This window comes from Neodiprion lecontei, chromosome 4, assembly GCF_021901455.1.
Source record: "Neodiprion lecontei isolate iyNeoLeco1 chromosome 4, iyNeoLeco1.1, whole genome shotgun sequence".
NCBI classification, from domain to species: domain Eukaryota; kingdom Metazoa; phylum Arthropoda; class Insecta; order Hymenoptera; family Diprionidae; genus Neodiprion; species Neodiprion lecontei.
This window is the reverse complement of record NC_060263.1, coordinates 10,339,323-10,364,666: the sequence shown is the minus strand read 5'-3', so window position 1 is coordinate 10,364,666 and position 25,344 is coordinate 10,339,323. Positions and strand designations below refer to the sequence as shown.

The 25,344-nt window shown below is 34.1% G+C and overlaps 2 protein-coding genes across 4 annotated transcripts; one reads left to right on the top strand and one right to left on the bottom strand.

Moving 5' to 3' along the window:
* The first annotated feature begins 1,828 nt into the window (after positions 1 to 1,828).
* Positions 1,829 to 6,124, top strand: LOC107220971 (JNK1/MAPK8-associated membrane protein). Of its 2 annotated transcripts, XM_015659794.2 has the most exons (4): positions 1,829 to 2,695; positions 3,114 to 3,283; positions 3,370 to 3,446; positions 5,826 to 6,124. In XM_015659794.2, the coding sequence occupies exons 1-4, from the start codon at positions 2,247 to 2,249 to the stop codon at positions 6,039 to 6,041; spliced, it is 912 nt and encodes a 303-aa protein (XP_015515280.1). In that variant the 5' UTR covers positions 1,829 to 2,246; the 3' UTR covers positions 6,042 to 6,124. The 2 variants fall into 2 exon arrangements, with proteins under 2 accessions (XP_015515280.1, XP_046595139.1); XM_046739183.1 differs by lacking the exon at positions 3,370 to 3,446.
* Positions 6,125 to 6,140: 16 nt separating this feature from the next.
* Positions 6,141 to 23,869, bottom strand: LOC107220969 (neutral and basic amino acid transport protein rBAT). 2 transcript variants are annotated; one of them, XM_046739173.1, is made up of 10 exons: positions 23,478 to 23,869; positions 17,529 to 17,895; positions 17,022 to 17,251; positions 16,827 to 16,946; positions 16,466 to 16,692; positions 15,448 to 15,625; positions 13,181 to 13,407; positions 10,959 to 10,964; positions 6,599 to 6,742; positions 6,141 to 6,414 (listed from the first exon to the last, which is right to left on the bottom strand). In XM_046739173.1, the coding sequence occupies exons 1-10, from the start codon at positions 23,703 to 23,705 to the stop codon at positions 6,336 to 6,338; spliced, it is 1,806 nt and encodes a 601-aa protein (XP_046595129.1). In that variant the 5' UTR covers positions 23,706 to 23,869; the 3' UTR covers positions 6,141 to 6,335. The 2 variants fall into 2 exon arrangements, with proteins under 2 accessions (XP_046595129.1, XP_015515278.2); XM_015659792.2 differs by lacking the exon at positions 10,959 to 10,964 and having other exon boundaries at positions 23,478 to 23,861.
* Positions 23,870 to 25,344: the final 1,475 nt, after the last annotated feature.

Genomic DNA, 25,344 nt, shown 5'->3' with positions numbered 1-25,344 from the left:
AATTCCTAGAAAAAGGGGAAGGGTGCGCAGAAATTGAAAAAAGCTAAAGAAGGGGATCGTTCTGCGCAACGATCGATACCCATAAAAACGGTGAACGATCATCGGATCGTCCTCTTGGTTTCTACCACTAGATTCGTTATCTTGTCCCGGTACAGTCTCGCGGTAAAATCCTTTTGCCTTTTGCATTTAAACCTTTCCTACGAAGTTACTCTGTCCAAAACTCCAGCGAGCTTTCAACTCCATTTTTGTCATATTAATTTAAGATCTAACAACCAAGTAACCCCGTTGTTTGTGACTTGAAATATTGAACTTATAAAATAAATCCAAGTTAATCAAAGTATCCAAATATATTAAAATCATTCATTCCCTTAAATCCTCTCACCAATCTACGCTGCAAGTCATCATATCCAGATTATACTCAAAAGGTAAGCCGATTAATTAAATCTTTCATCCAACAATTACTCCTTCCTCGGTTCGTTCGATTAGAGCGATAGAATGACCGTTGTCCGGTGTATTTAAATACTTTATCGGTAATTGGTAACCCAAACTACTGATGTGCGTCTAACTGTAGCTGTGTGAACGATTCCAGTGTCTAGCATCTGGAAATTTCCACCATGTACCGTATCGACGTCACAACTGTGTGGTATGGCTAACTTTTGCAGATGCTTACAACAGGTTTGTTCATGCTAGCTACACTTTCTACACTTTCGTGGGTAGTGTACACTTGCGCGTTCGTTTTAGCGGACGTGACGTCGGATGGCGCTGTTCGTTTTACAAATGTCACTAGACTTTCGTTACACTTTAGCCGTGTTCGAAAATTGACCGACAGTACTGTCAGCAATCTTTTATCTCATTTGCGCTGCCGAGTTCATGTACAGCTCTGTCCTTGTCCTAGGGAATTTTTAGTACTGGCAGTCAATTGACGAACACGGCCTTTGTGTACACTTTTTACACTTGGTCTAGACCGAGTGTAAAAAGTGAGAAGCGTAAATGGCCGACGTACACTCCCTAGCAATCCCTAGTACACTACCCTAGTTCTTATTACACTCGCGAGTGTAGAGTGTAGCTAGCACGAACAAACCTAATGTAATGTACCGTGCCGGGTACACGCGTGACGCCATAGTACAGAGACAAACCTACATGATGCCAAGGTCCCTAGCATCATGCAACCGCTATCTTACAAACCTACACCTCAATCTTTCTCGGCTCGCTGCCTTTTTATGCCGTAGAAAAGCAAGCGCACATTCCAATAGTATATCAATTCGATGCCTGAATGTAAAATCGTGGTTGTATATTTGGGGCTTTCCACGCCACTCACAATCAGTAAACGGTTGACTATGATATTTTTTAATTTCGCCAAGGATTTTTTCTACGTTAGTACGACTCCTGAAAAGCAGCCAAAAATTTTTTCAAACATTTTTGTCACTCACCTTTACCCCATGATTTTTTAAACCCATTTTAAAAACACCCAAATTGATTTTTATGAAACAAAAACGAAGAAAAGAATGATTTCTACCAGTCCCCAGCAACTGCCTGGTGTAATTGAAAAATTCACAATCTTTAGCTTGAAGTATTCTTGAACATAAAAGTGTGAATAATGTTGTTAAAACCTATCTGGTTTTATCTACCTTGAGAAAAGAAGCAAAATCGTGGTAATTATACGACCATAAAATATCAAGAACAAAAATGTACTCCATGAAATCTTTGTACGGTCCTGAAATTTCAAAGTACGATCCATTTTCACTTTGAGTACGGCCTATTGCCACCAGAGGGTTGGCAACGCTGTTTAAGATGCCCCATGTAGCTGGCTGTCTATAGCATTCCCCAGTCCACGACTCGTCGTTTTGACGTTTCGTGTTGGAAATTGAGTAGATTCTGGGAAAGAAACATGTACAGATTCGATTAATTTAAGTTTCTTTGGACTGTTATAATAATTGTTGGGATCATAAACCTACATTTCTGAAATTCCAATTTGCTAATTACGCACTTTAATAATACTAATTGTAATCGACCCGTCGAAGCCTGCAACCTTACTTGATCTATTTTGACCATAATACTATTTCATCACAAAAGTACAAAACAGTAGACAGCAATCGATTCGATCAAGTTTTCTTTCTTAATAATGTATGTATCTGTAACGGGACTTGACGGCTATAAATTTGCAACATTATTCGTATATGCTAGTCTTCATTTATGTCAGAGCATTTTTTGAAATCATAAAATCTTTTAGTCGCTAACAGTTATTCATGATTAACACACTGGTACGATGTCCTGGTATGTATTGTGGGCGAAATTTACTCCCCACCGGAAATTGGAGCCAGTGCGAAGCTTGTCCCAGGGGTTTCAGGAGCAACGAATCTTCCGCTTGTGTACCTTGCGAAGATTTCCCAATGTTTTATGATTGGTTGTATCTTGGTTTCATGGCTCTCTTAGCCCTTGTTTTACATTGGTTTTGCATTGATATGGTGGCCATGCGACGTAACATTACTAAAGAAGTAGTAGCGCTCCACTTGTCTGCCTTGGTCGAGATAGTTGGAGCTTCACTCATTACGCTACAACTAACCGAACCCATTGGAAGTTTCAACATTACATCTTGCAAGGCAAGACGATTGTCTGATTGGTACACTCTGCTTCACAATCCAAGCCCAGATTATGAGAAGACGTTACATTGTACTCAGGAAGCAGTTTACCCATTGTTAGTATATCGCTTATAAATTAAAATAGTTCGATAACCGTGTTAAATTGCATCGTAAGATTTTAAATGTCAAAATCTTACTTGACACTATTTGAGCTACCGGTTGTAAAAAAGACCTAAATCAAATGGTCAAAATTTTGAGAGAAGTGAACTTATAGAGTTAATGGTACTATATGATCTTGATAAATAAGAATGTAAATTAAGCTATTAATTTCATTCAAGAATGTTGAAGTCTGGGTCCCTTATTGCAAGATTAAATAGATTGTCGGCTCGAATTATAACACGTTTGCATTACTATTTAGAGCATAAATTAGATGATTAAATACTGACTGGGAATAATATACTATTTTTATAAACAGTGGTTCATGCATAAAGCTTTTAACTCCACGGATTATAAAAGTAATTAAATAATTTTCAGGTATACAATGGTCTTTATTTTTTATGCTCTGGGCATAGTACTGATGTTACTCATCCGGCCGCTGATTGCCAAGAAGTTTCTACCAAAGCAAGGAAAATTCTCAATCTATGCTGCTCTGTATTTTTTCCCTATTTTAGCCATGCTCCATGCAATTGGCGGTGGTCTCATATGTGAGTGAAATTATCGCCATTTCACATATTATCAATGGTTATTTAAATATTGAAAATACATATTCTTAACATGATTTTCTTTTCAGATTATTCTTTTCCATATATAACCATCATATTGTCTGTTTTATCTAATGCGGCACATTTTGCCTTCAAACTGAACCAGGTAAGAGAAGATGACGGATGGTTGGATGACCCTTAAGATTTCTTCATCTGCAGAAAACAGTAAATGTTTAGTCAGCAGTAACGTGGAAACTACAACTCTGAGACAAAAATCTTCAAGGAATTTTTCTCACGTTATTTGATTCTCAAGATGCACATTTCAAAAAAAAAAAAATTCCGATTTAATTTAAGAATTTTTTTTTTAAACTATATTCAAAGGTTATTGAAAATTCCATTCTTTTACTTGCTTTATAGGAATATTTTTTTTTCTTTTTTCATTTTCTTCAATCCCAAATTCAAATTTTTCGACGAATACAATACAAAAAAAAATATTACAGGCTCAATCTCACTTGTGACGAAAAATATCATTGTTTCTAGATGTAGAATTTCTAAAAAAAAAATAGAATAATGCCGATTTAGAGAATTGAATAAGGAATGCTCATTGAAATATTTTTCCTAGTTTAAGGTTTACTGCGATCCAAAGTATTAAAATTGCAATAAAATGCTTTAAATTTAGTTAGGGTTTATTTTTTTGTTGTTAAAAAAATGCAAATTTAGAGAATCCAACAACGTGAAAACAACTCCATAGACATTTTTGTCTAGAGTTATAGTTTGCACGTTACCACTGACCAAACGTTTAAAAGTGGAGATGCAGAAACCTTAAGGGTCACAGTAGTTGGATAAATTGCTGTGTACAATTATTGTTTGTATAAACATTCCATGTCAATACTGGAGTTTAAACATTACAAATCTGCAGACATTTTAGTGAAAAATTCCATTGAAATTATTGGAAAGAAAGTGCATCAACTTGACCATAATGCTGAATCAAATTTTAGCCTGACATAGATGGCATTAATTTCTGAGTATTGGAACACTAGATTATACCGTTTGTAATTAAATTCGCCATGCAACTTGCGTTTAGCTTACCTGGAAAAAAACTCAATTCAACAGAGGGGAATTTGCAAATTTTTCGTGACAATCAATAGCAAATTGTAAATCAATTTCGAACATGATTGAATTTTGGCTTCCATTTAATGTTATTTGACAGTAAACTACGAAGCTACTGGGCAGTAGGAAATGGTATTTCTATGTGATTGCATTATAGACTGTTAGGAAATGTTCAAAGTATATTCATTACAATGAGAATACGTCACTTGATATCGCCGCAAATGGTACGTACTGCAACAAAGTTTTTTTTGGGACACAAAGAAATTTGCATTGGTCTTCTACTTCATATTAGTTAATGGCAAGAAATAGAGATAATCGAGAATTATGAATGTACATTGCTGACAAAGTATTTTTGTTTCTATCTATGACATATATTTCTTATCAAATACAATGTCCGTACTCTGAGGAAAATATTAGAGTAGGTGTCAAATTATAATCATTTTTATGTATCAATGTTATCTTCGACCGAAGTCCGAAGACAGAAGGAATTTGTAATATTCAGAAATACTGACATTCTGGGTTATCTTTGTATGCACTGTTACTTTTGCTAGATATAATATATGGTTGACATAATTACTGGTTGAGTATAAAAAGGGTTCCAATATAAAAAAAAATAATTTGCATTGTTATATGTAATATATGTACAGACTTTTAGATTGATTCTGACACATTCAAGGCAACAGGTGGCATCGCTGTTCCATGTTAAACAAGTGGCAGCGGACTACATGTGTTGCTTTGAATGAGTCAGAGAAACAAAAGGGTCTGCACATATACCCACATGGTTTAGTTGATACAATGTGGTAACAATTGGAGTTTATAGCGAAAGTCAAGAAAACCACAGTATTTGCTAAATAAATATTATATTATGTAATAAGCGTGGAAAATTTGTTTTGACGACGATGAAGGTGCCAATGACAGCGTGTAAAATTGAGTTATTCAAAAATGTGCATTTGTCCATCTTGTTTTTCCATACCGGTCAGAAATGGGCACTTTATGCACCACAGACATCAACAATCGAGCATTTCACGCAGTTGCTGCAAAATGTTTCATTATTTTTAGGTTGAAGTTGACAACGTTAAAGTAACCAAACAATGAAAGAAACACGATATTTTGCAAATTCATTTTTTACTTACGCAATATTTTAGTTTAGAGTTACCAAAATGTAACTATAAACTTATTTACCCCTTGAAGTGTTTCATAAACATACGTAATGAATTGAATACGTTTCACACATGCCTTCGTTTTAATTTAAGCCCAAAATTGTAAGAATTACAAATATGCTGAAATATTCTCAGTATAATTAATTGAACCACAAGTACACTACAGATTATAATTTCCGTCCGGATTCGTATTTCTCGAATGTCATGCTAAGATAGTCTCTTTTAGTTTAGTTTTGTTAAAGTTATTAATCTCCTTAAATTACATTTAATTACAGTCGATGAAATCACTGGTAATAAGTTCGATATCGGACATAAGAAACGTAGTGGTAATACTTGGCCATTGGCTTCTGCATGGATATGGAGTAACAGCAGTGGCTACTCTCAGGGGGCTAAGTGTTCACCCAGCGATGCTTACCTTGGTTCCATTGCCGGCATTATTCTACATTCTTACTGCTCGATTCACAGATCCCAACAAACTTCACGCCGAATAAATAATAAATATTTGGAATGTAAAAGTTTGTAATCACCTTTGTACTACAAGGAAAATTTGTAATAAATAATGACGATATACTTAGAAGGTTGAGGCATAGTTATCAGTAAACACGTGTTTCTATTATTCAGATTCATCATTTGACATACAATTGGTTCAAATATGATTATTTATAATACGTAGAGAAAAAAATTTATTAACAAAAAAAAAAAAAAAAATACCAAGCTTGATTATATATTTGACAGGTAGAAGCAGTCTGACTATAATATGCAGAAACCTGATACTTCACTGTGAATTAAGACGATTTGGCTGTATATTGCGCGACCAATGTACTTTTGGGAGTAATATAGATCGCATTTGAAGACACCTTGCTCCTGAAACAAACAAAGAAGCTATGTTAGATTCACAAATAGCACATGGAATTATGTTACGCCATTTCTTGCACTGAATAATTCTAAAACTTGTCTATAAATTCATAAAAGTTCAGGATCTTAACAAGTGATTAGGTATGATATGCCATTCTATGAACAAGACATCTGTAAAATAAGTCACACTTACGTTGGACCTTCCCCTTTGTAATTGGAACTATGATCAATTATGCGCACTTTTTCTGGAACTCTGTCCAGATTGGAGAGATCCACAGTCACTGGCTCGTTTCCGCTGTGGTAGGCCACCAAATAACCAAGATTACCACTCTTCAACCTGCACAATGTATTCAAATAGTTAGAATATTTTTATAAGATGGTATTACATGCAGAAAATTAGCTGTAATATACAATAACAATGTTTCAGTGCATGTGACCGCACGCAATACATTTTTGACAATACCAAAATACACACTACATTTTACTATGTTTTATGATTGTTTTACACGGCACAAGTAAGTATCCTGTTTCACTTAGAGTCTAATTTTTACCTTTGGTAATTTTGATTTTGATAATATACTCGATTTCAAAATGATTTTAGAAAACAATGACCATTTTCGTTTAGAAATTTGTATGTACTACGTGCGAGTAAATTCAATCGTGAGTGAATGATACAGAATTTTTTGGGAAACTTATGTTCTTAGATTCTTGCGGTGTTCTAACAATAACTGGGCGATGAACTGGCGTTTCAACATTCTGCTGGTATAGATAAAAATTTCAGGATCTTGCGATATATGGTGAAATCTAAACAATACCAGAGTTATTAACGTAATATGTATGTGGGGAATGCTGCAGATTATGGATAGATTGAGCAGGTACAAAAATTTCGATTTAGTTGCAATTCTAATGCGTTATCACATGTACTAAGAATGTAAAAATCCCCTAAATTTTAAATCTAGATTTACCGCCATTCACAAGAAACACATGTTGACCAATTTTCCCATCAAATTTTGTCTGCGAAATTTTCAATACTTCCTGCTGTTGTAAAATAAATATAACCCAGCATAACCGTGGCATGTGACAGCTGAGTGAATTTGTGTCAAACTTTGTGCATTTTGTGCCTAATTAAGGGGATGTAGGAGTTCCGTTAAATATGGCATATCGTATTTTACAATTCTTGCTCTTTCTGAGTAATAAAATCTTTTCAGTCTTTGAAAGTATATAACAGGACCGATGATTGTGCTTGTGAGTTGAGTAACAAAATTTCAGAAAATACTCGTTTCTCAATTGTTCAGAAAAATTCTGTTTTGCCAAATTCATTATTTTTTTTTGATAGAAAAGTTCAGGATATGTTCGGTAGGGTTAAATCTACTTGCAGAAAATCTCTCAACCTGTTAACCGATTGAATAGAACTCAAGTTTAATCTGACTGGATTGTTTTACACACATTCGACTTATATTTAGATGTGTAATCCAGGGTTTGTACGCTTTTTGGAAACTGAAATTCCCTGACTTTTCTAGATATTTCCTGATTCTTCCAGTAACTTTTCATGAAGTATGCCGCTGATAATTGTAAATTTTTTTACACATTAATTAATACTAATACCTTCAATATTACGTAGTAACTGAGTTATTACTGTCTGACTATCAATTTACAAACAACAGCCTGCGATATCCGGGAAAAAAAAAAAGGAAAGAAGGTTTGGTATTAAGTAATATACATACAATGTACGAAGTGATGCGACGAAACAAAATTTTAAGTGCAATTGTTTTTTTCTTTAGATCAACAGTACTTTATATAAGAACGAGTTTATTTCTTCGACAGACTCAAAATTCCAGTCACGTATACAAAATTCCCTGACTTTTTCATGCCGTAAAAAATTCCCTGAGTTTTCCCGGTTTTCCCTGTGCGTAGGAACCCTATAATCCTTTGGTCAGGTATTAAACTCTAAAAATCTGGAATCATTATACGAAAATTTCTAGTTTTTCGATCTAATTACCAAAATAATTTGTTTATTTCTAGAACCTTTCATATTCGGGGAAATCAGAATATAAAAATCACGTGTCTATACTTGGTTTCCGATGACAAGAAGTGTTTATAATTGGACAGAGAAATTGACCAACGTATTTTTCGTAAATATTAAGGCTTAGAAGTTGAAAATTTGGGAGCACCTTGATTGTTCATCAGGGTGTAGCAGGCTTGTAGATAAATATTCTCTGATTTTTCTAGGTTTTGTGGACCCGAAAATAATTTTGCCTTGACCGATTATGCAATATTACTTAGCAAATTTATATAATTTACGTATTGTATACGAGTCATTTAATTCGGTTAAAGCATGAAGTCTGGAATGTTTTTATCCCAAAATTGGGTGAAATAGAAAAGAATTGCAATGGTGAGGATCAATAGTATTTGTTATTTACTTGTAAAGTTGATACTTCAACTTACTTGACTCATAGTTTACCGTAAACGGAATAAACGTCCTATTTTTTTCAAATTTTTAAGCCATCTCGAGCAAGATATTCTTTTCAATTAATGTGATCTCTCTAGTTTTTAGCGTTAGATTTGAATCTTCACGTCGTATTGTGGCACTCATATGACAATAAAGTTGCAACTTTCAATGATTATTGAGATGGAAGTTTTTTCTACCCATGAAAATGCACTTCTTTTGCAAAAAGACATTGAAAATTGTATTTCACCTCCAATAAAGCGTCTCAGATTTAAAAAAAAAAAAAAATATTAGGGAACATTCCGTAACTGAACACGCGAATTTGGAGAACTTTTTAGAAGTGATGATTCCAAACACACCACGCAGCGAGTATCAGACCTCCGGATCACGGATTTTGCTGAAACTTCCATGATTATTTCTTTGACCCAAAATCTATAGCTTCTGATATGTAGTTTAATTCATTAGGCTTTTCTTTATTCGGATTAAAATTGATTGTATAGTATTAGTTGAGTGAGCGAAAATCCGTAAAGATCGAATCCTATCGTGTATTTTTGTCTAAAATATTAATTTTCATTATCTTCTCATGAAGTTTCGATGACAGGTTTTTATAAATTGAAGTGTAAATGGATATATTATTATTCTAGTGTCATAGGAAAGTATAAACTGCGAAAGTCCGACAACCTGATATATTGAATGGAGATGGAACTACACATCAGATGCTCCATATTTTGATCAAAAAAAAAAACCGCTAGAAGTTCTAACGGAATATGTGACTTGAAATAATTTCAGAACATTCATAATATTGGTTTAAACAGCGCATTGCCCTCGTATTGAGGGTACTTTACAGGGAAGATATGTGAAATAATTTTAATATTCTTCGTATCTGTGTGCGGCCAACGTGTTTAGTGATAGCAGGATTTTGCAGCCTTGTATTATATATATCTACTATTAATTAGAAAAGCATGCGTTCATTTTTTTAATACTAGAGCGCTGTAGACAATAATCAGAAACTTATTTACTTAGCAAATTGAATTTAATCTGTGATTTGACAGAGGACTTGGTCTTCCTATTAAATATTTTATGCCACAGAAAGCCAAAAAATGCAGCACGTTCGGTAAAAATGGACATATGTAACTTTTTTAATCAAAAGTCAAAAATAGTAAATTGTGTTACAAGTGCGGAAAGTGGGCGATTTCCGATGAGTATGAATTTTGCAGGATGAGCCACGGCGAGCGCCGTAGTCGCAAGACTCTGATGTTGCTCATCCGGAAGTGTGACACGCTAGTTTTTCCAACACTTGTGTCAAGTAACAAACTTGCCATGGGAAGTAAGTAAGATTGAAATTAGGTTACCAACTTTCGTTTAATGATACAGCACATAAAATTGAGTTGTTCGAAAGTATGCATGCGCCAAAGAATGTCTTAGCACGTAAAATATAGAATTTTAATTGTGTGCATGCGCTAAAATTGTTTTACCACACTGATAGATAGTGGGACACTTTACGCATGTTCCACAGGCTTCAAAAATCGAACATTTCAAGCGGGTGCTCAAAATAAATAAAAAAATTTGACAAAAATATGCTGGAAGTTTGACTGATTTGAAATACCTGGTATACACACATACACATACGGTTCGTTCAATTTCAGAATTCGTAATCTTACAGAAATAGTTGTCATGATTTGCAATAACTGCGTTGTTTCTGCAATCATTAATATTGGTAGAGTCCACGATTTTTCGTTATTTCCTTACAAAATATCTTAAATAATTATGAAAAAAAATTATATTCTAAGATTTTTTTGAAGGACTTTTCAATAAAAATGGTTACTTGAAATACGAAGTTTTTCACGATTTTTTTTTTTTTATTTAAATACTTTTCCCTGAAAACAACCTGCGACATTTAATTACCCAAACGAGTAAATTCAATGCCCCCTAGTTTGATTTTTTATTTCCATTCAATAAATACCAAGTTTTATGAAGCAATAAGAATACGCCAAGAAAACTTAGGTATAATATTGAATAATACATGGCATACATTGTTACAAGGTACGAGCTGCATGCACAGAATATCTAATTGGACATCAAACAGCAGGTTAGTAGTTAAACTTACCAATTTCTGCAGTACGCAGATGTGAGCATGAAACGGAAAATAATCTGCATAGTTAGTATATTAGAATATTGGTTAAACACACCTAAAAACTATCAATACATGGCATATGGTAACTATTAACTGTTGGCGGATATTATAAACAATTGTCGGAAGCTGGAAACTGTAACTTTCAAGGTTCGGGTTAGTAATGTTAACGTTACGAAACATTAACAAGCCATACCAAAGAATTTCAACCACTATTTGACACTGATCTCTTTTGATTTTTGAATTGATTTTTTGTGAAGAAACCTCCGATTTAGAAAATATCGACGAATTTCTTCAGATTATTTCGAGACTAAGTTCGGCAATTATAATTCTTCGAAAATTCTCATTATCGCAGGTCGCTTCTTTTTCATGCAATTCTAGTTAGTTACCGAGACATCGTACAAAAAATTTCTCACACAGAACTTGTCAATTTGTGAACCTGCCTATTTTTTTTTTTTTTTGTCACCGGAAGTACCAATCTTCCTAGAATGAAAAATAAAAATTGAGGTTGCAGCAAAACCCAAGGATTTTTTTTTTTTTTTTTAAATTTTGATACCAAATTTTGTATGAAAATACGCCATTTTCAAAACTTTAGCGTGACACTGGGTTTATAAGTTATACTTATTTTTATTTCTTATATTCAATGTATTTCAAAAGAAAAATTCATTCCAAAGAAGGAAGATGATATTTTGATTGATGACGCCATTTGATAAAGTGATAAAAAAAAAATTCGTAAACATCGAGGGCTCAAAGCAATAGTAAATAAATTTTACAATTTTCTATGTTCGGTGCACAATTGTGACCAATCAAGCATGACCGATTATTGATATCTCATATTTGTTTAACGACAAAAAATCGACCAGAGACAATTGTTATTATTTTTTTTTGTTCTAGGCTATAGTGTATATTATTTGGTTGACCAAACAGTTTTCAGAACAAAAATTAGCAATTAGTTTACGATAGATTTTGATGTAATTATGGAGGGTAACGTTTTTGAAATTAGGTAAGCATCCTATATGCATCTGGAATATGAAAATTTCCGCAGTATTAGAAGATAGTGACGGTGTGGTCAGAACGAAAAAGTAATACCACACTGGATTTAGTAGTGCAAGTTCTGTACAAGTTTTACATAGTACAGAATTCAAATCTCTAGTTCAAGGGGCTGCTCACTTAGGAAATCATTGAACCATTTTACAAAAAATCAAATAGGCAATCACTAGGAATCGAGAGTCGCACGATTCCTCATTTTCTCATGATTTTTCCAAATATACAGGAAATCGTGGAGATCGCCAAGAAATCACGAAATTTTCGGAATTGCTGGGAATCGCTAATCCCCTCTCCATGCAAACAAGCCTTTGTCCAACGTTTATGCATAAATATATGTATTCTACGAGCAAGCGTTTGTCCAAAGTTTATCGTGACTTTTTTATATATATGTATAAAATAAAATTTTATATTTATGAATTTCTCATTTTCAATCTAGAAATCGGTGATTCTTAAAATTTAGGAATCATTCGTAATGTTAGAAGTTAGGGAAAATCACATGAAATCGCGAGTAATCTCATTGATTCAGGCGTTACGAAAATCGCAATTGAAATCACAAGAAATCGATTCCTTTCGGAAATCGATGAACCACGGAATAAGCGAGTGAGCAGCCCCTCGCTCTAGTTTGTAAAATTATCGAGTCAAAATACTGCAATTAATACTATGGGTTTCAACAGTACAGACAAGTATGTAAAATATCATTAGAGTCCAATGCTGATACTGCAATACTTCCACATTTCAAATTCAAGATAATATGTGACTAGGCTAGAACATGTGAGGTTCGGATAAGCCATGTGGTGTCAAGAGCCCAGTCACGACCAGCCTAATTTAGGCCAGTTTTAAATACATCAAGGTACACAAACATTTGAACAATTTCATACATTTTTATTGTAGCATATTAGCCGAATTCAGTTCAGGAAAGAGACATACTAGAAATGTATCATAGAGTTTTTGCTGCAGAGTCGCAGTTATAACAATAATGGAAAATAGGGTGTGAATTCCGGACTTTCTATAAACTCGCGTAATACCTATTATGAGGCAATGAAAATATTACAGGTTTCCAGTTTCCGCTAGAATTAAACATTCTGTATTATTGTGGCAATGCACAACTTCAGATTAATTTTATTAATAATTATGAGTATCTTGCGACTTACATAGTATAGGCGAAGACAGTCCCATTGAAAACACCATGTGTGATAACTCCATGGGTAAACGAAGGTTTATGTCGCAATTGAATGATATTTGAGAACGCTGTACCATTATACTGGGTCTGATCGATACTAAGAATTGGGGTTCCCGGAAGCAGCAGAATCATCAAAGTCAAACTCTCAGCTACTTCTGCAGGCATTCGCTCATGCAATGGTCTGTGAGGATTGTTCAGCTGGAAACAAATTGATGAATTGAGTAATGCATGACTGTACGATTGGTGCTGTACTTTGCAATGCACCGTATTGTTCCAAGTACACGTCAAAGTTTTTTGTCGTTGTCAGCACCCGCAAAAAAAGTCTTCATCTTATACCCAAAGCCGTCTTATGTGCGAGCTTTCAAAAAAAATGATTTTCACCGACTGCCGAAAAAATTCGACCAATGAAATTCACGCTACCATCTGCGCGTGGCATTTGTGAGATATTGAAAATTCGAGCTTCATTTTTTTTTGGCTAGGCGTCGATTTAGGATAAGAAAAGTACGGTTTTATCACTTTTACGCGAAATCAGTTGATATTACATTAAAAATTGATATTTCAATGGCAGATAGAGTGGAATGTAGATATCACAGAAAAATCGAATAATTAAAAAACCAGAAATAGTTACGATGCGAATTTTAAATTAATGGTACCGTGGGCAGCGAAGAACGCTAATAATAGTAGAGCTGTGTCAAAATTCGACATTCTAGAAAAGAATGTACGTAACTGGCGAAAGATGAAACAGAAGCTGAAGAATGTTGGTTTTGTACGCCCAAGTTTTCGAGGGGCAAAACTGAAAAATACCCCGAATTAAAAAAATTTGTATTTATATAATTGATAAACGCAGGCAAGGTTTTTGCAATATCACGGTAGTTGATCCAAATGAAGGCTTTAGAAATTTCAAGACGCATTAATATCCGACATCGAGAGTTCAAGTATAGTTTGGGATGGTGCAAGAGCATGATGAGAGGAAATGGATTAGCTTTGACAATGAGATGAAAAATAACTATGGCCTAACAATTACTAAATAACTTTGAATAACAGTTTGTAGAATATAAAAGATTTGTTTTGAGACTACGAAGAGAAAACAATTATTTACTGATTCAGATGAGTAAAATTGATAAAATGGAGCTTTATTTTGTTATGTCTTCAAACACTACTGTAAAATCAAAAGGTACAAAAAGTATCCTCATTAAAACTATCAGAAATAACAAACTAAGAGTCACTGTGGTACTTATAGTTCTAGCAAATGGTTCTAAGCTATCACTGTACAAAGTATTAAAGCGCAAATACAAAGAGAAACTACCAACTGGCATTTTCGTCCACTGCCAAGAAAATGCATGGATGTGCGAAGAATTGGATAAAGACTGGTTGTACACAGCTTGGAACAAACGACCTAGTACGCTGTTGAACAAAACGCAGTACTCGTGCTTGATATTTTCAGAGGATACGCAACAGAGAACATAAAATGTGAAATAATGAACTTAAACACAGACCTGGTTGTCATAATTGAAGGTGTGACATCCTAATTACAAGTATTTGATGTCGTTGTCAACAAACCCTTTAAAGATAAACTGAAATCATATTAAACTGAGTGGATGCTAGAAGGAGACGATGCTTCAACACCTACTGGAAAAATTGAGGAAACCAACTGTCACACTTAATAGTTCGCAGTGAAACAAGGCTGCCTGACTATCAATTAAAAGAAAAACAATAGTCAATGACTTCAAGAAATGTTGTATAAGTAGTGCTATGGATGATATGGAAGATGAAATCCCCTGGGAAGACCTAGATGACAATAATTCTAAAACAGAAGGTGGAACTAACATAGAGATTGATGAAAACTCTGACGTAGATATTGACAATGCCTCTAACAGAGACTGTGAACTTTAAAAATCTTCCTGAACCAATACTGTTACTTATAATCTTTCAATTTATTCAAGGTCCATTTATACTTTACTGATGCAATATTTGTTATGAGTATCTATATAAAATCTCTCTCAGCGTTAAATGTATTTACAAACTGAAATTTATAAATTTATATGTGAATATATTCTTGTGATAAGAATTGCATCATAAAATTTGGTTTATATTCGGTACCTAAGAGAAAAACCTGAAATACTGTTTCGAATTGGGGATCGTCTTATATGCGGGGTCGGTGTATACTTGGAACAATACGATGTTTTCTTTTTTTGGAAAGAAACTATACTTTTAATCGTAACAGTTGAGACTACTTACATTCCATGCAGACCAGGTGGAGGATGCATTTTTAAATCCAGCTTCCAGGTCCGTAGCTGAAATATTAGCATTTGCTTCGGACAGAAACTGACACCTCTGCGGGAGGTCTACAATAGTGCCATTGTCGTTCAAATATGTTAACGTATCATTTCCAATATTTTCTTGCAATGAGAAAAGCCTACAAAAAGATTTGAAATTATTATACTGTTTTTTTCTAATTTTGCATACCTATATGGGATAATAATTACATCCGTAATTCAGATATACATCTATCGTTGCAATGAGCATAACTGAATTCTGTGTACTTTTTTTTTGTAACGCAAAATGTACAAATTTTTAATATATCAACTCTATTTAAAAAATATAAGAATATCACGTGGACAAAATCTAGTTTCTTAGTGAACAGTTGCATGTTACCCATTGTAAGTCTTAAATAGTTTGTCGATCAGAAGTTGTTATCATCTTCAAAGATTGCTCTGTATACAAGTACTAGAGATTTGTTATAGTTTGGTAGTATTTATATGCATGATGTGGCGTATACCTGATGAGCTTTCTTATTTGCGGATGTAACTTTAATTATAATTTAACATTGGCATTTTATCAATATATCAGATCACCTGTTCAATTCATCAATTCTAAGAACTCAAAATAAACATTAATTATAGATGGGATTTCTGTAACAGTTTTAGGAAAAAAAAGTGTTAATACGACAGGTAAATAATCGCCAGATTGTGATATTTTAATACATTAATATGTATTTATGCTGAGGTTCCACAAAAGGATTCATTTTTATATAACGCTGAAACTAGCAGGTAATATTTAGCAGAGAATACGTCTGGAAGGCTTTCAGGGAGTGACAAAACGATAAAATATCAAAGAATATATTTGAAAGAGTTCTCTGAATGATCCTACTAAGTTTCATCATTTGTTCATCCCTTGGAACCTTGCCACCTGTATTACCTGCTAGTTTCAGCTTCATCATTTTTGTGTTGAGAGTTTATAAATTTTTCAACGTTACCCTCTGTGATCTGTATAATTGTCAACGACGTTTCGCCACTGTCTCAACACATCACGATTCTCATTCAAATTAAATGTGTGAGCGTGATTCATCAATCGGTAAGTGTGTGGTTCAGCTCCTTGTGTACCGTGCTGTTCATCTCTTAGATTTTTATCTTCAAGCAAGTACTGTGTGTTGGCTAGTCTAAAGCCAATAACACCGAGTTTCAGCCAGTGCAATAAAATTTCCTGAAATAATTGGCAAATTTACCACATTGTCTCACTTAAACATCCATACATGATGATATAATCACTATAGGTTACAAAAAACTATCACAGTGTAGCTAATGCAAAAAATATATATAATTTCACGATATACTTACAGAAAATTCAGTGACAACTTTAGGGTTTCGATAGTTAAGATCAGGTTGATCTTCGCGATGCTGATGAAGATAGCACCTCTCATCCGGACATGTCCAAGCAGATTCGTTGTAAGTACTCACCTGAAACAATTATAAATTATTCAATAACAGATATTAAATTGAATCCCATAAAATCCAAAATATGAATATTCTTACCCAGTTATTTGGCTCTGAGTCAGACTTATTTGCAGCCCATACGTAGTAATCGATATACTCTTTTGTTTTGTTGAAGGAACGAACAAACCACTCATGTTTTTTAGAAGTATGGTTTGGATCAACTTCGAGTATTATTTCTATTTCATTCTTTTTTGCAGCTTCTACTAGTGCTGTGAAATCTGCCATATTGCCTAACTTGGGGTCAACGTCTCTGAAGTCTACTGTGGCTTCTGTAATGAATAATCAGTACAAATTATTGTATTCATATTGACTTTACATATCACCTTGTGTGCTGTAAACATTTTAATCTTTTGAAGCAGTTTTCTAGTATATCAACAAACATAACAAGCTTTCACTTCCAGGTATATCTCATGAAGAGTCTGCATGTTGTAATGTGTATTTACAATTTTTCCAAGTGTAAAGTTTCCATGTAATGTTAATTGAATAACTCTGGCATTTGTTAGGAAACAATTTATAAGGGAAGCATGAAACTTGATTGTTATTTACCATTTTCTGATTTCATGATCGATGCAAGACAGATGAGTTTAATATGCTTGTCTTTCAGGTCATTCAGAATGGGTACGAGTCCCTTAAGTCCACCGGATATTTTTGATGGCTCCAATCGAACAATTGGATTCTCTTCCCATACTTTCCTACTTCCGGGACATTTTGGTGCTCCAACGATAATCACTATTGCACCAGCCAGCATAGCTGCCCATAATAACCAGAATGCAATGAACATGAACCACCTGACTCGTATCCAGACCGGATCATTTGCAAACTTCATCAGTTCCTCCTTCCCCATTCCAGTCAATGCTTGCTTCACAGTTTTAATGTCAATCTTTGCGTCTCCATTCTCTGACATGAACTTGACCTGCACATTCAAACAAATATTTAATTGGAGTTCTAACAGGAAAATTTACATGAGATTAGAGTTTGATATACTAACGTGAGAAGATAGTGATATGAAAATACAATCTTGTAAGTTTGAAAATACATTGTAGGGGTTGTGGTGGGAAAATCAGCACTCTTCAATAAATTTAGGTTACAATTGAGTTTACCCCATTTCAAAATACTTTAAGGGGATACCTCAGCCTCGAAATGATTTTTGTTGGATTTTCAATTACTTTTATTTCAGATTCCCATACATTCAACATACTAATGTTACGGGATCTTTCAGCATCATTTTGGCTGGTACCGAACTCAGAAATTTGTAAAATTGACACAGTTATGAGCACAAATATACAATATCGACCTGTGCCACTACACGACTCATGAGCTTTTTCATAACTGCGACCACAGTAACTTCAGAATGGTTAATCCGATGGGCCTGTAATTTATACTGTAGCTTCATGTCATTGCGAACTAAACTTTTATGCGACAAATTTTTAATCTGTCATTTCATTTCTAATATACAAGTAAAAATGTTACTGAAATCAAGGAAACCAATTTTTCTTGGCCAAAATTTTCATTACTCTGCTAAATTTTAATTCATCAAAAATTTATTGCATAGAAGCTGGAAGGGTACCTTAACTATCAAAACAATCCTAATTTTTTTTTTCGTAAATATTCTGTTTAGCTGGGATTGTGGTTGCAGATTTCAGCAAAACTTTTTTTCCAACCAGTACTTTAGTGGCTGCAATGGATTCGCTTTTGACGCTACAGTGTTTTTTTTTTTTTTTAAATTGAAGCTGAAATTATGCACTTTGAAACCATATTTTTTATATTTATGTTCGTACATGTCCGTCAATGCTATACCATTCTGAACAGTGTTGATAACATTTTATGGTGTTCGTGATTCAAATGCCTGCTTAAAGTTGCGAAATCGGATTTTCTTTCTTCAGAAATGCGTTGTCACATCGAGATAATGACATTGTGAAGACTTGTCAATGATACAGACTGAAACGCATCCCGGGTTGCTGCGATTTTTCTCACTCATAATCCTCCGATTTTGTCAGGTTCTTCCAATGTAAGATAAGTTTTTTCCAACTATAGATTATTCGTGGTCACATTTCGTTGTGTTGGAAATAATAATAGGTACAGTATAATTAGGCCTTTATAATTAATGTAACATACGAATTTCCTGTGTTTGTTTTTCTTCTTGTTTGCATAATTCATATATATTTTCACTATATTTTGTATTTTTAGTAATAAATATAGGTCTACTTTCAATGTTTAGGTTTTTGAATATTTACTGCATGCATAAGTCCTGTAAAATATTTTTCTCTTTCAGGCTTAGAAACAATTAAACTTTTTGAAGCCCGTAGCAATAACCGTATATTCTCTAGAATTTTTACATTTTTGGGTGTAAGATCCTGAACGAATTTTTTCTTCATATTTATTCACTGTGAAGTTATAAACTTTTCAAAAAATTCCTGTATACTGCATAAATTTGCAGAAATTTCAATGTTTATTTGAAAAACTTTCAATCATTTGACTCTACTACTTTTGGAATATCGTACCACACACTTTGAGAAGTAATCCTGATTTTTCCAGATTTTTTGATAGCCCAGAGCAGTTGGAAAACACAGTCCGCTTCTTTAAGACCCAGTGTTCACACGGAGGGTTAATAATAACTGCTTGATATTAAAGTTTCCAACTGATAAAAGCATCGACATATAGTATGGACTATACGATACCCAATTGAAATCATTGTGAAAAGTGTCCGGTATAATTAGATAAAAAGGGAACAATGTGGCTGCCAATCGCTATCTCTTTCTAATACTGCTATTGGTTACTTTTTTCATTGCTCAGAGCATATCAGGGACACCTTACCAGAGACGGTGAACCCTTGCCTGTGCTACCTTAATAACAACACCATTTGATCAGCATCTAAATAATTCATAGATTCTCCATTTAAAAGAATATATTCATTATAATGGTGTGAATGTGTTTGATCTGCAAGAAAACGTCAGATAAGTCGCAAGATTTGTTGTTTAATTATGATAATGTATGATTATAATGAAGTTAAGATGTGCTATGCATTAAAAAACTTGTAAATTTCGTATTCATTTTCACTTGTAAATTACCGCCAGACATGGCCAATCGACAAGAATGGCTAGATATTATTGGAAAATCAAAAGCTGTTCCAGGAAAAAAAGCAACCGACTGTTCAAACCATTTTGACAGTGAATGCTTTTGCTATGGGCTGGTTAATGGAGAGGAGTTATAATACATGTTTATCTGGACTTGTAAAATCTAATATATAAAAAGTTTTTGTGACGCAAAATACATAGTAATATTTCATAAATGTTCTGCACATAAACCCTTATGATTATTCATTCATCTTTCAAAAACATTGTTGAGAGTACCAAATAATGAAATATTTTTCAAAAATATGTAAAGAATGAAAATCAATTCGTCGTGTTATTCAGTCATTCCAAAAAATCTAAAAAAAATATTACAAACATTAGATTCAAATTGTAACGTCATAATTTGTTCCTAATTAGAAAGAGTCAAAGCTTGGCAACCACCAGTCGCTATTTTGCTCGTTTTTTCAGCCAGTCACATTACAACCAGTAAAAACTTTGTGGAGGGTGTAAAATGTTTAAGGGTCTGCCATGGTCGATTTCGACATTAATGTATATATTTCCAAATATCGAAGTCCACTTATTTTAAACGTGGAAAAGGGCTCAACAGCGGGTTCCATATGAAATACTGAACAAAAATACTCCAGTATATTTTAATTTGACGCAGAAATAAAGAAATGTTTTGCTATGATACCAATTGAAACATTTAGATTTATTGATATTTTCATATGCTTATAAATATCGTTATATCTCCAAAAGTATTGATTTGGCTCTAATGAAATATAACCTAAAACCTGGTCATACGTAGTAATCCACAGAAAAAGTAAGAATCAAGATTGATTTTGTACTTCTGGAGTTATAAAGTAACATCTGAATTACAAGAAAATCAAATATACATTATCCTATTCAAAAGAAGTTTAATCCATTTGGTTGCGATTTGAGCTTCATATTAAACAAAATATACATATCACTTTCAATTTGCATCACATAATGAAGCTATGTTGGTAAGTTCCTCAGCAACTAGCTCAAAACAGATACATGATACCTGTGCATGAGTATAAATTCACGACTTTACGAACTTGACGAAATTATCACCTTTTTTCTATTATCACCTTTTTTCTATTGTCACCACACCCCAATATGATGGTTGAACAATTTCAGAAATTTTTGTTAAAGCCGTCGTTTTTCAAAATCAAAGTAGTTGCTAAAATTGAAACTCAGATAAAATTTGTAGGTCTTATGAATCCAGAGCGATTTTTTTCAGAAGCCATCATACAAGAAGATAAGAACAAGAATATACAGGATGTTGAAGTTGTTTACAAATTTCAAAGCGGAGAAAAAGAATTTTGCAATCATGATGAAAAACTCGATAAAGCATATTATCATCTTTCTAAAAACTTTTTAGTGTATGTCCTAACCTGTGTAGTTTTTTACCATTAATATGACTATGTATTTTTAGGGAAAATTGTTATTCTGTAACTTCACGAAGCTGGAGTTAGCAGCTCTGACCTCACAAAACGTAATTTGTAACAAATTCCCTACTTCGTAGTTTTAGAATGATGTTGAAGGATGCAAGTTTTCAAAATATTGTTATAAAGGGTGAAATCATCAATCACCCGTGTTATCGTCTTTTTAGTGATCTAGTACTCATCTTTGACTGTAGCTTTCATATGTCATAAAATGAGTAGGGTTGCTGGTCAACAAATATTATTGTAAAAACAGTCAGTCTCTAGACTGTTGAAAAGAGAACTTCGTGACCAAATATATCTATTTTCTTTCTAAAATATTCCTTGTTTGTGAGACTTCTTTGGCTCGGCGTTCGCTTAAATCGCACAGAGAACTCTTTGATTCTCTTAGACCTTTCTTAATTTCTCCTGTTGTTACAATATGTTCTGCTTCATTAGTGTTGATCAAATTTCAGGTAATCCATACACTATTACAATACTATTCCTAACTTCAATGTGATGCAACTTTGAGATCATTTGAAGTCGACGAAGCTATGATGAAGTAGAATAATGATATATTTTGGGAACTCGACTTTTTCAAAGCTACTATAAAATAGTAAAGCAATGATGTTTGTTCCAACGTCTCTGAATTTATTTCTTTCGAGATTTTTTATACCATCTGAGAGTACATTTCAAAAATTTGTTTTGCATTTTTCAGGGTCCCATTCTGGACTTCCCAGCAGCCAATTTGGCAGTTATTGTAATCCAAGAATTTCCAATCAATGATATCGTGGGATTGAAAAATTGTATCAACAAAAACAAGGTAATCATCAGATTCGTGTTAAATCAAACTTTTTGAGTGAAAAAATTCAAATTCTTTGAATCATATTTGTGTTGCCAAGAATCCATAGCAACTGATTTTTTATGTTTTATTGGATGTTTGTACTCAAAATTAATATATCTCCAAGACCAAATCTTTTTGTGGTGCCAATCAAGCACTATTATATTTTGTTGGTTGATAATCCACGTGTATAAAAAGCAAATTTTTTTTATCATGTTCAATTTCGACAATAAATTGGATAAGTGGATGAAAATTGTTAAATTTGCTGAGTAGGATATCTACATAGTCTTTGTGTACACAAGTAATTATATCCTCTGCATACCGATAGTAGTAAGGATGACTGAAGGATAATTGGTTCATGATTTTTTGCTCTAGATATTCTAAGACTAGGTTTGACACCACTGGGCTGATGAACAAACCCATAGCAACACTATAAATTTGTTGGTAGAATTTATCACTGTAAGTAAAACAGCACAAATCGAGACATAGTTTAGTGGCTTCCAAATACTGTTTTTTATTTATGTTTGCATGTGGTTTTATTGTATGGCATTTCTTGTTAATTACAGAAGAAGTGAATAGATTGGTTGAAATATTGGTAAACAAGGACAATATACCTATTTGACTGATAAGTGAATTTAATTTCAAAATCATTGACAATGGGGCTATACAATGAGGACTATGAAAGTCGTGTAATCATGTGATATGCGATATTTCCTCCACATATTAGATGATGTAATAACCTTGAAGCATTGCATAAAAATATGTTGATTTCAATTGGAACACAGGGACGAATAATATGTGATAATACACAAATAATTAACACATTGCTCCAAAAATATGATCGCTGAAACTGTTTTTTATAATTGTTTGTCTATTTCATATAAAAAGTTCTAACATTTACGCAAACACATCTTGACCATATGTCAAGACACACAGATCGTCGCAAATGATATTGGATCATTTGTTTGGCATCGCAAACAGGTTGATATATTAAAGAGGAAGTGTAAAAGGTGTAGTTTACCAGGAATTGGAAAAATTCTACGTAACTATGAGCGAGAATTTGTAAAGGTGGGAGAAACACATTAGGTTTGTAGAAATGGTAATTGACGAAATTGAACAAGAGTGAGGTTATTATGCATACCTCGGTAGCATCCTTGTTCGAATTGATCTTTCCAGTGTCCTTAAGCATTCGTTCCTGGGCGTCATCGTCAATATCAGTATCGCTGTTTTGCTTCGCCATCTTCGTGTCTCCTTTAGCCGGGTCTTGTTCTGCGAGGACAGTGTCGTCTTCCGATATTAGTTTGTACGTGGCGACTGGTTCTTTTAGGTCTTTCACCACGTTATCTATATCAAGTTTCCCACTCTCCATGATCAGCTTTCAAGGATGATAGATATTGATAGATAAAACCGTTACAACATATATATATACATGTATATATCACTGCTGTATATAAATATATTTATCAGTGCTCTGTGCAGCCACTCTTAAACCTACTGCCCCGTCAAATGCCTACACGACTGCGCGGCCGTGCAAGGCTGAAAGCGAAATAAGAGAGAGAGAGCAATAGGTGGAGATGGCTCTCTTACTAGAATTGGTGACTTGGCGGAGAAAACCTTAAACCTTTAAACCATACAGAAGAGAAAAACACATAGCCTATACAAGTTTACATCCGCGCTTGCCTTATTGATTTCCCCGCCTGGAGGTTGCGCCTCCCTCTTTCGGTCGTGCAACAGAGTGGGCCAGCTTCAGCACCATGGAGACTAGAGTAAAGTCTCCGTGTTTAGCACTATCTCCGTCTTCCGGCTTGGGCTCCGCGACCCCGTAAAACCGCACAGTTAATCTCTACTATAAATATAATAAACCTATGGTCGGAAGAGGCGCGGTCTTGGCTGGATTTTCATGGGCGTCAAATTAATGCGGCAATGTCACGCCGTCGGCGGCAAAAAGACGCTGATGAAAATGGGTACGACGCAACGGCGATATACCGTGTGTCAAAACTACGTGGTTGAGTCAATGATACTCAGTTGCGTTTTTATCTCAAGAATCGCAAAATCTAGAATTTTCAATCGGAAGTGTGAACAATCGGAGAAAATGAAGAAGCGAAAAAAAAATCGGACAAAACGGTAGCAGTTTTTGAAGGTAAGAAAATAATCTAATTCATTCTCATTATTCCAGAATCATGCACTCATGCGGAATTAAGACTCCTTTTCATACAGATATTACCACTTAGTCCATACTGAAATTATTACTGTGTAGCCAGAGCCTTTCTTCTGAACAATAAACAATAACAAAAAAGATATTAACATTTAATTCATTTCGATGCATTACATGTATGATGATTCTAGAATAATGAGAATAAATTAGATTATTTTCTTATGTTTCGAACAGCTACTTCATCTCGCTTCTTCATTTTCTTCATTTTTTCATACTTGCAATTAACAATCCTAGATTTTTAAATTCGTTGAATAAAAATGTGATTCACGTGGGTTTCAACGCGCGGCATTTTGCCGTTGCGTCGGTACCGATCTTCATGACCGACCTTTGCCGCCGACGGAATGGTGCTGCTTCGCCAATTTGTCGTCGCGTCAATTTGACGCCTGTGAAAATCTACCCTTACATACCGGCGTTGTCTGAAGATATACATTTGTATATCATACCTTGTCTGCACGCCAGGCTTAACTCGGTCGACTAAACAACAAGCATACTTTGTTGCGTCTACACGCTGTACTTAAATATCGATAGATATCGGAATAATCGACTCCGAGAAGAAAAGGGTTTCATCATTATCGAAAACCTTCCTTTTCTTTCTGCCGTTGTTCATTATTGTAGATCTAAAAAATGATTTAAAGTGATACATAGAAACATAATACCACACCATGCATCCATTTTTTATGCATCCTTAGTGACCGAATAAAAGCTAAATGAAATAAAATTATAATACGATTACAAATATATGGAATCAAGTATTTGAACTGAATGGCAATTGTTTTTATCACCTACTTACCTT

Excerpts from the sequence above, each read along its gene's own strand:
- LOC107220971 (XM_015659794.2), top strand. The coding sequence starts at position 2,247 with ATGATTAACACACTGGTACGATGTCCTGGTATGTATTGTGGGCGAAAT. Across the intron at positions 2,696-3,113 it reads CAGGAAGCAGTTTACCCATT|GTATACAATGGTCTTTATTT; the intron begins GTTAGTATATCG and ends AATAATTTTCAG. Across the intron at positions 3,284-3,369 it reads AATTGGCGGTGGTCTCATAT|ATTATTCTTTTCCATATATA; the intron begins GTGAGTGAAATT and ends TTTTCTTTTCAG.
- LOC107220969 (XM_046739173.1), bottom strand. The coding sequence starts at position 23,705 with ATGGAGAGTGGGAAACTTGATATAGATAACGTGGTGAAAGACCTAAAA. Across the intron at positions 17,252-17,528 it reads GATCATGAAATCAGAAAATG|AAGCCACAGTAGACTTCAGA; the intron begins GTAAATAACAAT and ends TATTCATTACAG. Across the intron at positions 16,947-17,021 it reads ACTCAGAGCCAAATAACTGG|GTGAGTACTTACAACGAATC; the intron begins GTAAGAATATTC and ends TAATTGTTTCAG.